The sequence below is a fragment of the Xenopus laevis genome, chromosome 9_10L, assembly GCF_017654675.1.
Source record: "Xenopus laevis strain J_2021 chromosome 9_10L, Xenopus_laevis_v10.1, whole genome shotgun sequence".
NCBI lineage: Eukaryota > Metazoa > Chordata > Amphibia > Anura > Pipidae > Xenopus > Xenopus laevis.
In genome coordinates, this window is record NC_054387.1 from 34,814,009 (window position 1) to 34,825,691 (window position 11,683).

Here is an 11,683-nt window from a genome sequence, read left to right on the forward strand (position 1 = left end):
GGATGGAAACTGCAGCCAGAGCCCTGATAGCTTTCAGCTGAGGGATATAATTAGCTAATTAGCATCAAACGCACAGTGGATACTGAGAAATTGTATGGATTCAAGCTTTGTTATCACTATCCCATACCCATAGCCATTTTTACCCCATCTGTATTGACATGGAGAGGCGCAGAAGAAAATTAGAAATAAAATAAATGTGTAGCCTTACAGAGCATTTGTTTTTAGATGGGGATGTTGCACCAGCCCGGGGTGTCAGGTCATTTGGAGGTGCCTAACTATTGGCACCCCCAAGTATAACAAGCCTTTACTTCACCTTTAGGGCAGAGACAGACGAGAAGATTTGGGGAGATTAGTTGCCCGGCGTCAAATTGCCTCCTCTTTCTCCCTGCCAGCTAGGATCTAAATCACCGATGGGATGGCACTCTGAGCACTTCATTTTCCGTAGTCGCCCGAAGTTTCCTCGTGAGGCAACTTTGGGCAGCTTCGGAAAACGAAGCTTCTCGTTTGTCTCTGCCCTTATGGGTAAAGCTCAACGGGCGTTTCTTGCCAGATTGATGCCCGCCGACAAAACGTACGCAACAAGTTGGATGGAGTCGCACACGTGAAGATATAATTGGACTGAATGAAAAGTCGAAGTTAACAAGAGCGTCCGGTTCTTACAGATGAACGGTTTTACCTGCACTCTCCTGCGTTATGCTTTCTTCTGTTCAGCTGCAGGGGAGCGCAGGAGTAGACGCACTGAATTATTACAGGGCTGTACTCACACAGACGCATGAAAAAAAAAACCAGCGCCAGGGCCCTCCATAAATTTTTTTTTAAAAAAAAACATTGGTGCCAGGGCCCCCCTTACAAGTTAAAAAAACATTGGGGCCCCAAAGAATAATTAAAAAAAAAAAACATTGGTGGCAGGGACCTATAGAGTATTAAAATAATACATTAGTGGTTAGGGGTTTAAAAAAATAAAAAAATACACATTGGTGTTCAGTAGAATTGAACTTGTGGCTTCAGGACTTCAATTTCGGCTCCTTTCGTGACTTTGGATCTTTTGCAGCTTCGGGACTTCATGTTCGACTCTTTTCATGACTTTGGGTCTTTTCGCAGCTTTGGGACTTCAACTTCAGCTTGTTTTGTGGCTTCGGGTCTTTTAGGGTAGGACTCCACGAGCGTTTTTTGGCGCGATCTGACGCGATGCAGAAAAATGCAGGTGTCAAGACGGAAATAAGGTAAGTAAATACATTGTCGGATGGTGTCACAGCATTGATCCGACGCAACATGACTGTCGGATGCAGACGCTGCACGCATCGAATCAACACGGCGACACCATACGACAATGCGATTACTTACCTTATTTCCGTTGCATCCGACTTTAAGCCTGCGAAAACTATTTTGGAGTCCTACCCTTAGCGGCTTCTGGACTTCGGCGGTTCAGGAATTCGGAAGAGGCGGCACGGCTTCAGCGCTATCAAAGGGGGCCCCGCTATTTCGAAAAGTGCAGTACAGCCGGGTCCCCTTTAGGCCCGGGCCCAGTACAGGAAAACCCCCTGTGCCCCTCTGATAGTGGCCCTGCACATACACAACTTAAAGCAATAAGTGCAGGACTGTATAAGGGGCAGACTAATTGGAATTGACCATTTACAGGCAAAACCATGGAAAAATATACATCTGGTTAGTATTTTAAACCTCTATATTTCATAAATAATAACATTCATAGAGGATAAAAAAAAGCAGTTTTTGGGTACATCAGGACAAAATTTTCATGTAAAATCCGAGAAAACATTACTTAAAATCAGAGAAATGCACCCATTGAAATGCATTATAAATTGGTGGGACCACAAATAAAAAATGTAAAATGCGGAAAAAGGGTACTTAAAATCGAGGTTTCACTGTAATACATAATACAATATAAGTGTGCCAGCTGGCTGCCAATGCAGAGAAATGTGTATCACATTTTATATGCACAGTTCAAACACTCCATAGGAGAAATATTCGCTCATTATCAGGACATGAAAACTTTACATTGTATTTGGCACTTGGCAGGCATAACAATCTGGCCGAGGGGCTATTTCTTATCAGTGATGTTCTGTTTCAGGAAGCCTCTAGAACTCTCACTTGTGTTTCTAGATGGGGGCAGGGATCAGGCAGGGGAGGCAGCAGCTGTTCCTAAATATAGTAGAAATTCAGACCCGCTTAAAGCTCTGTGAAGAGAAGTCTTGGAAGTTTTAAGAGTGCACATACCCAGTGTGATCTTGTGTAGTCGATACGACTGTCCCTGGTGAGCTCTCTGTGCTTGCGATCATAAAAATGAGGTAAGTGGGTCCATGTGCCAGATATACTTATGTTTTTTGGTTTGCTTGTTATTTTCATCAAATATTAAATGCCAAATCATAAATACGTGCCCAGTGATGTGCTTTGTATTATGTAGAAAAAGAAAATCATTTTCAAAGTTTTGATTTATTTAATTAAAATGGAGTCCGTGGCAGATGACCTTCCTGTAATTCAGAGCATTCCAAATAGCGGGTTTCCTGATAACGGACTATATCTGTATTATAATATACAACACCATTCATTTTACAGTGAATATTTTACATGTAAAGCTGATAAAGCTTATACAGCATTGTAACACATATTGAAATGTTTTAATATAATTATTAAATGGACAGTTGTTACATTTACTTTGGATACGAGAGACCTGAGGAAATATAATTTATCATAAGTCTGAATATGATTACAATATATATGCATTTATATTTGTAGGGGGTTTAATGGCAACAGATAACTTCACCTGTTGTTTGCTCCTACAGACCTCTAAGATGACCCCCCTCAGCAAATAATATGGCCCCCACCACTAATCTTAATAAGGGACACTCTTCAGTATCCCCATATTCACTTTTGCATTATATAATCATTCCAGTTCTATGAGCAGTTTCATCAGGATCCAGTTACCTAGGCTCAGGAAGCAAATAGTATATTTATTGTAATGGAAATTAAACAATTTAAACAATTTCAGGGAGATAGTTGCTGATCTCCCTTTCTTCTCTGGTTTGGGATTCCCATTGTACTGTGAGTACATCTTGTGCATATGTGAGTAAAAGCCTATACACGATTAGGATCCGTTATCTGGAAACCTGTTATCAAGAAAGCTCCAAATTACAGAAAGGCCCAAAGACTCTAAGCCTCTATGTTGCTTCACAGCAAAGAATACATGTGTTATTCCTCATTTTAAAGACTTCTATTACCGTATGTATGGGATCTGTTATCCAGAAACCCATTATCCAGAAAGCTCCAAAGGCAGTTTCCCAAAGACTCCATTTTATCTAAATAATCCATATTTTAAAAAATGATTCTGTGTAATAATAAAACAGTTTCTTGTACTTGATCCCAACTAAGATATAATTAATCCTTTTTGGAGGCAAAACAATCCTATTGGGTTTATTTAATATTTAAATGATTTTTAAGTAGACTTATGGTCTGGAGATCCAAATTACGGAAAGATCACTTATTTGGAATACTCGAGGTCCCAAGCATTCTGGATAACAGGTCCCCTACATGAACGTACAGTACCTTTGGCCAGCTTGACAGCAAGTATACTGGCAAATTATGGGGGAGTAGCCTTATTAACCTGGCAACTTATTAGAAGGGTCTTTCCCATACCATTATATAGTGAATAAAGTACCCCCTCTTGTAAATCACAAGGATATTATAAGTTACCGAGGAGCGTCATGACCATATAAAAACACGAGGCCGAAGGCCAATTGTTTTTATACAGGTCATGGAACTCCAAGGTAACTTATAATATCCTCATATTTTGCAACAGGGGGTACTTTATTTATTATAATACACAAGTTTCAGTGAGTCTTGTGACAGAAATGACATCACTACTCAACATTTATAACTGATGACATCAGAACTCACCGTTTAAAAGGATATAATTTACAGGATATTCATGACTTTTGTGTATTATATAAATATATACTCAGAAATACTCTGCTGGTGACAATGGGCTTGTATACATAAACCATTTCAGGCAACAAGCAAAAACTTTGTGGTACGACCGAGCAAAATATGTGTTTTTGGAGTTCTGTGTCGAAAACAGTCGGGATGTCAAGGTGGACATCAAGAAAGATAAGGTTATCTTCAGGTAAGTGCTCATACGTTTGCAATATGAACATAATACTAATGGGATAAGAAAAGATATAGGTTGTGTTACTGCACCTACTCCGCAAAAGGACCACTGTTCCTTTATGAGCCCTACATGGATCTTTCCTGATTTGGCCATGCAGGTTGTGGGAAAAATTCGACTTTGAATTAATTTAATATGTTGTTGGCAGAAGTCAGCATACTGGCAAAACATATCTACTGTATAACAATCACAGGAAGCCTCCTGTATACTTCAAATCTGCAGAATAACACTAAGCTTTGTAGCTGTAAGCGGATTTCCAAATCTAACATGGCTCTGAAATGTATGGTGTAGTGTCCTGCTTTATGCACTGCGTGTAATATGCTCAAATACATAAATAATGTGCGTCACACTGTGAAAACAGTTCCATTTCTTCACCGTGTATCCCCCCACCCATTACAAAGGGTTGTCAGACCATCAGTAGGGCTCTTAGCCATCTCATTTGTTATTGCAGCAGCTGAACACTTAATAGCAGCTGTCACTGTCTTCTATTTGCATTCTCAATCAGTATATGTGACACTTGGGGTGTAAAGTGGGGATGGGCTTCCCGCACAAAACAGAATTCAAGGTGCTCTGCACCAGCAGTTCTTTACACAACATTTTGGGGTGGGTGTGGAAATTAAAACAGCAGTGGGGCAAGTGGGCTGGTAAGAGGGGCTTCCTTACAGCAAACCCTGTGGTCTGGGCCCCCTCTCCCCCCAACAATTATACACTGATGTCTGTGAAAGTTCTCGTTCATCCAGGTCATGCTATATCTACAGTAATAAGTCAAATCAACACTGATGTTAATGGTTTCACTTGACTTGTGACCTAGATCAAATGTAAACAGTGGGCGTATCTGTTGATCCCAGCAGGGGATGGCTTCCCATTAAAATTCCCATGCACCCACCAGCCATCACACCTGTTTACTTAGATCCAGTCTGAGGGGCCCCCTTTCCATGACTGGACACTAGCTAACAACTTATGTCACCTGGAATCTAATTCAACTCAGCTCTCAGACCAAGAACCAATAGATTGTTCATTGTGCGTTTATCTTGCCTTTTGCAAGATCTGTTAATGATGATGAGCACTGCTAATGGCATTGATCATGTATTTTCAGGCAATATATCACCAGTGCCTCAATAGTGTATCAGGGGTCCTTTACGTCTGCAAGTGTAGCGAGCAAAGGGCAATTTTGAGTGTAATTGCCATGTTTTTCCCCCATAATTTTCCAGTGGCGTAACTATAGAAGAAGCAGACCCCACAGCTGCAGGGCGGCCCATGGAACAGGGGGGTCTGCTTCCTCTATAACTAAAAAGAAAAAACCCCTACCCAGCCGCTCTCTTACCTACGGCTTGTTAGGAGGGCGCCATTTAGCACGGGGCAGGGAGTGAGCGGAGGTGAGAACTGGAGGGCTGGAGGTGTCGGTAGCTCTAAGGTTCCTCAGCAGTCTGTGCTTGATTCGGAACAGGAGGCAGAGAGGACTGAGTGGCACTAAGCACAACTGTACAGAAGTGCAAAGAGTGCACTTTGATGCAAGTGCCTATAATGAATGGGGTTTAACTGGCAAATGACTGTGGGAATATTTGCACAACTGCACTTATGGTCGTAAATGACTCCTGTAATGTTCATGTTTAACGTTTGTATCTTTAAATAGAATGAAAGGTATTTGGGTATCTTATTGTGTTCCCAGAATATTATTTCTCTTCAAGTAACTCAGGTTCCAAAGCTCCTTCTACACTTTACTTTTTGAACATTTTCAAAGTCTGCATTTCATCATTTCCAGAGCTTGGCGTCAAAATGACGACTGCATTCCATTCCTTAGGCGCAACTATGCTGCACCTATTCACATAGCCTGCTGTGGGAACCCTGGAGCTACCATCACCTTTGAGGGGGGGGGGGGGCTGTAGCTCCTGGGTATCCCTGCATCAGTAGGTACATTTGTGGGTGTTTTAGAACAAGAATGCAGCACCAGTGAGTGCAACATGTAGTAGAGTGCTTGGACACCGGTACCATTGCTGAATGGCGTTTATTTGCACAACAACATCCATTTCTTGCAATTGCAAGCTTATTTGCAGCTTTAAATGAGCCATACAGTGCCTGGATTCACCATATAATAAAGGACTGCATGCATGTGCATGGAAACTATATTGCTGTGTATGTAAAGTCTCAACCTGCTTAAACTAAGGCTACTCTTTCAATGGCCATGTATATTATTCCCTTGATGGTAGCCATCAGTAATCTTGGAGCTCCATACTAAGTCAGAAGGGCACCCCCCCCCAAGTGGCCCTAATTATTAGCCTATTGTCACTGGAGCTGGCTGAGTGGTGGGACCTGCCAACAAGTAAAATGGTGTCTTAATCAGAAAATCTTGCCCTTTGCACTATGCTGCTGATCTGACCAGGACATGCCCCAATTATGCCAAAACCCCACCCATAAACCGCTCAAACCTCACCCAATCCACTGAAATTTGGTCCTTATACAGATCATCAAATCAAAACATGTTAAAAAGATGCAATGTCTCTCTTTTTTTAATGCAGCTGTTTAAATGAAGATAACATACAAATATACAATGAAATCCAGTTATATGACAAAGTGCAGCCCCTGGTAAGTACATCTTGTTCATGTATGTTAAAGTGAATATTGGTCTCAAATTAACTTTTTATGTTGAGGTTTTTCAGTGGGTGAAACACGCATTTATCCAGATTGATAACACATTTGTCTGTGTGTAACAATGTTCAGGCTGGTTGTGTAAAGCCCAAACAGCTGTTAGAGGAGGACAAGCTCTAGGGCAGTGGTCCCCAACCAGTAGCTCTTGAGCAACATGTTGCTCTTCAACCCCTTGGATGTTGCTCCCTGGCCCCTTGGATGTTGCTCCACGTGGCCTCAAAACAGATGCTTATTTATGAATTACTAGCTTCAGGCCCGGACTGACAATCTGTGGGTTCTGGCAAATGCCAGAGGGGCTGCTGTATAGTTCCATAGAAAGTTACCATATAGTGGGCTGGTAGGGGGCTGTTTGGACCTCTGTATACTTGGAATGGCAGGGCCTATTTTGACTCCCAGTCCAGGCCTGACTAGCTTGTAGGCAAGCTTTGGTTGCATAAAAATGAGGTGTACTACCAAAATTATCTTCCTGTAGGTTGACTGGCCACAGTGAGGCTACCAAATAGCCAATCACAACCCTTATTTGGCACCTTTTTCATGCTTGCGTTGCTCCCCAACTCCTTTTACATCTGAATGTTGCTCACAGGTAAAAATGGTTGGGGACCCCTGCTTTAGGGGGTAGTCTTGGGCCATGAGTTTATTGAATATCATTAGAGACAGTGGCAAAATTAATATCAGCTCACTTTACAGGCTGCTAATTAAATGTATGTGTATAGGATTCCAGGGAAAAGCGCTCGGATCGATCAATAACCTGCTTCTTGAGGAAATGTAAAGAGAAGGTGGCCTGGCCCAGGATAACAAAGGAAAATACCAAGGTGGGTTCTTTATGGCACCTAATGAATGCAAAAGTTTACTGAAGGTATTGTCAACCATTCTGGAAAAAAAAAAGAAAAGTGGGATCATCAACAGGGTGAGCTCTAAGGGCAAAGGGAAAATGGATTCAAGAGTCAGTCAAAATGGGTGACATGTAGTTGTGCAATGTATGGTAACATACTACCGGTATGGGATCTGTTATCTGGAAACCCGTTATTCAGAATTAGCTCCAAATTAAGGGAAGGCTCCCATAGACTCCAAAAAATGTTAAAATGTTAATCTACATTAATTAATCTACATTAAAAATGCCCTTTAAATGGGGTAGCAAATACACATCAACCCAAATCTCATACTCACCGACGGGACCCTTTAAGGGAGTTAGCTTCCCAGTTTGAGAAGAATTGCATCAAATGTATAAACCTGAATATTTATAAACTATATGTACATAACATTTGCAGGCATTAGAGGGATGTGGATGTATATGTCCATGACCCCATGTCAAATTGCAGTGGGTACAAATAAGATATTAGTGTGTATTATGTGAAAGCAACATTGCCAACTGCACCATTTGTTTTTCACTTTACCCCTTTTAATAAAGGAGTCCCACCCAGTATTAAACTCCCCCTGCGTGTTGGGGATCTGCATGTTCTACCAGGTCCTTCATCTTCAAGATTTGCCTATTCGGTTTTCTTGAAAAACGTACTCACATGTTCACAACAATAATTATAATGATTGTTTTCTCTCTATTATTGTTCAGCCCGCTTGGCTGTTTGTAGATTTCGATAACTGGAGAGACTGGGATGCCGAAGAGGAAGGGGAAATGGCACTGGCTGAACATTATCTAAATGTGAGTTCTTTAGCTTCTACACAAGCAAGCTTTCTTCCTATGGGAAAATGTTATTTCCAATGGAATCTGTGGTTGGGAACTTATTTGTTGTTGCAAGAGCAATTGGCTCAAGCATTTAAGGTGTAGAAGGGAGTGGGGAACCCAGTAGTTTGCCCAAGGGACTTGCTGGGAAGGCTTCAGTAAGCTTCAGAAACATTTTGGGGAGTGATATAGTTGTGCTCTTTGTCTAGTCTGGGAGGAGAAATGGTTTTCATCTATATAGTATAGCTGCTTCTCAGACAGACAAAATATTTATATTTTTTAATACAATCTCCTGATGTGGCAGTTGATGAAAGTAAATGTCAGCCTAGAAAACAGATTTACTAATGCTAAGTCTAAATGTAAATTTTTACGCCACTCTTTTGTAGCTCGTCAATGGTTGCAAGGATAAAGTGGCTCCTCCGAGCATGGATGACTTGGATGATTTAGATGTAAGTGTATATTTATATATAATAAACAATGAAGACAATCCCAACTTGCCCAGCACAACCTGTGATCCCCTGTTTCGGCCCCTGTCTGTTGGGGGTATAGTTTTCCTTTAAATGGGTTGAACATGAAAAGGAGGGGGCCTGAATAGAAAGAAGAGTATTTTTTTTAGATGGTGTTAGTGACCCCCAAACTGGAAAAAAAAAGGGCAAAAAATTTAAAAAATGAAAAAATAAATAATGAAGGCCAATTGTAAAGTTGCTTAGAATTGGTCATTCTATAACACTATAAAAGTTAACTTAAAGATGAACCACCCCTTTAATAAGAACCAAGTTTTTTATTGAGAAGCTGTCATTACTGCTTGTTAAAAGATATACAGGTTTGAGACTCATTATCTGGAAACCCATTATCCAGAAAGCTCTGAATTATGGAAAGGCCATCTTCCATAAACTCTATATTAATCTAATAATGCAAAATTTTTTAAAAAAATAGTTTTTCTCTGTAGTAATAAAACTGTACCTTGATCCATACTAAGGAATAATGAATACTTATTGGAGGCAAAACAACCCTTTTAGTGTTTTTATTTAAATGTTAAATAAACTCAAAAGTATGGCAACCCAAATGACCAAAGATCCCTTACCCCCTGAGAATTCTGGATAATAGATTCCATACCTGTATAATCAGGTCCGGACTGAGAATTAAAATAGGCCCTGGCATTTCAGGTACACAGAGGCCCAATCAACCCACAGTGAGGCCCAAACAGCCCTCCACCAGCCCAATAAATACTGACTTTCTATGGAATCTTATAGCAGCCCCTCAGATTGCCAGTCCGGGCCTGTGTATAATAACAAATCTGTCCCCAGTGCTTTAACACTGATCGCTGTGAAAGGTGGTCATGTATTGTACACCTTGTAGAGGGTGGAAACCTGTAACCTCACACTACAGAACACTAAGAGGAGCATAATAACAGTTGAGATAAAAGTTGTAATAGTATCTCTTTCCTCTTATTTCAGGATGATTTGTAAAATCAATAAAGGTAAGTACTCTTTTTCAAAACTGTGATCTTTATCGAAAAGACGCTCATAAGTACCCTTGATAATTCAAATCCATGCGCTTTACTTGCATTAGCGGACTAGAATAGTTCCAAAACTGTGCCCCCAAACTTTCTAGGGTGGGGCCAAAGCTCCTAAAAGGGGGTGGCCGGTTGAAGGCGCAATTTGAAGGTGAATAATGATGTGTGGTGTTCCTTGAACTGTAAGATAGTGTCTGTCTTGTTATGAGCTGGGGGGGGCGCTCAACCAAATATTTTTCTGCAAATGAGCCTGAACCCCGAAAGTCTGCTATAACTGATACAGAACAGTGTAAACGGCCCAGGCTTACATTTAGTTTAAACCATACGCAATAATTTATGGGGGCACTTACCGGCAATCTAATCTGTGCTACACGTGGGCTGCGATCCCAAGCAATAATGTCAAGTGCCTTCTCCCAATTTAAGATGGTCAGTTATTCATGGACCGAGTCATGGATGGACCCATACATGGGGTCCTCTGGAAGCCCTGCACAATCAATATTTGGCCAACAGGACAGATATGGATTAGTCAAGTTTGAAAATCGTGGTCAGGTTCACATTGGCTTGTTTATACAGTCCTCTCCAGACAAGATCTCTGTATGTATTTACTATGATCCAAGCATGGACCCAGGACAACTGCATCAAGTTTTTAATAAGGTCCTCTCCTTATTGTGTCTCTGTAAACCTTCGTTGATTGTTGACCCAGGCCAACTACATCAGTTTGTTAATATGGTCCCCTCCTGAGGGACAGGGTCTCTGTAAGCCTCCATTACAATTCAATCATTGGCCCAGGCTGATAATCAGATCATAGTAAGGGGGCGAGGCTACAGAGGGATCCAATTATTATGCATTAGGAGGAAAAATCTAAGATTAACATGTATGCTCAGCTTTAAAATGTTTGCCCTGTATCACGTTAAAATAAAGTGGATTCATTTTCCTATTTAAATATATTTTACAGATCTGCACTAAACAGAGAAGATATGATGGCAGCAGGAATGGCTGGACATCCTACTCGGTTTCATGTTCTGCTCTCTTTTGTTAGACGTATTTGTATGTGATTTTTGTATGGAAACATGATTAATCTTAAGTCGCCTTCAGATCCCTCTTGGGGTCTTGGCACAAGAACCAACTCTGTTGGGAAAAAAAAACCTATACTGTAGAGGGGGGCAATCCATAGGGTATAAAGAATATATTATAAAAAGTGAGGTGACAATAGGCAGATCATTTTCAGTTAGGATATAGGTTTAAGGTGGTCTTAAGACGTAGTAATAATAATAAACCAGAGATATCTCCCAACAATAGACTGAAGGGCTAAGAATACATACAATATTCCAAGAAACATTTTGAACTCAAATGTGTATAATAAAAAGGAAATGGCGGGATGTTTGTGCTGTGCCGAGACATTTTCAACACTCAGATGCCTATTTATAAATCTATGTAAAATATTTTCTGCCTCAAATATAAAATTGTGTTATAGAACTGGTTTATATTTCTTTAGTGCTTGTAGACATATTTTATAAATACTGGCATTAAAAAGAAAATACTGGGAATTTTAAGCTGTGCTCTGCTGGAGCGTAACACTTAGGGGTATGTTTATAAAGCCGTGTAATAAAGTTTTATGCTTAAAAATGTGTTCAATTGCTTTTAAAATAAACATTGAATAAGC

General features: G+C 40.6%; 1 protein-coding gene across 1 annotated transcript; it reads left to right on the forward strand.

Moving 5' to 3' along the window:
• The first annotated feature begins 2,229 nt into the window (after window positions 1–2,229).
• On the forward strand, window positions 2,230–11,683 carry ptges3l.L (prostaglandin E synthase 3 like L homeolog). Its single transcript, NM_001095024.1, is given in 8 exon segments — window positions 2,230–2,306; window positions 4,025–4,138; window positions 6,697–6,763; window positions 7,540–7,638; window positions 8,394–8,483; window positions 8,891–8,953; window positions 9,962–9,984; window positions 10,976–11,683. Coding segments are annotated over 7 exon segments (450 nt in total). The 5' UTR covers window positions 2,230–2,301; the 3' UTR covers window positions 9,974–9,984; window positions 10,976–11,683.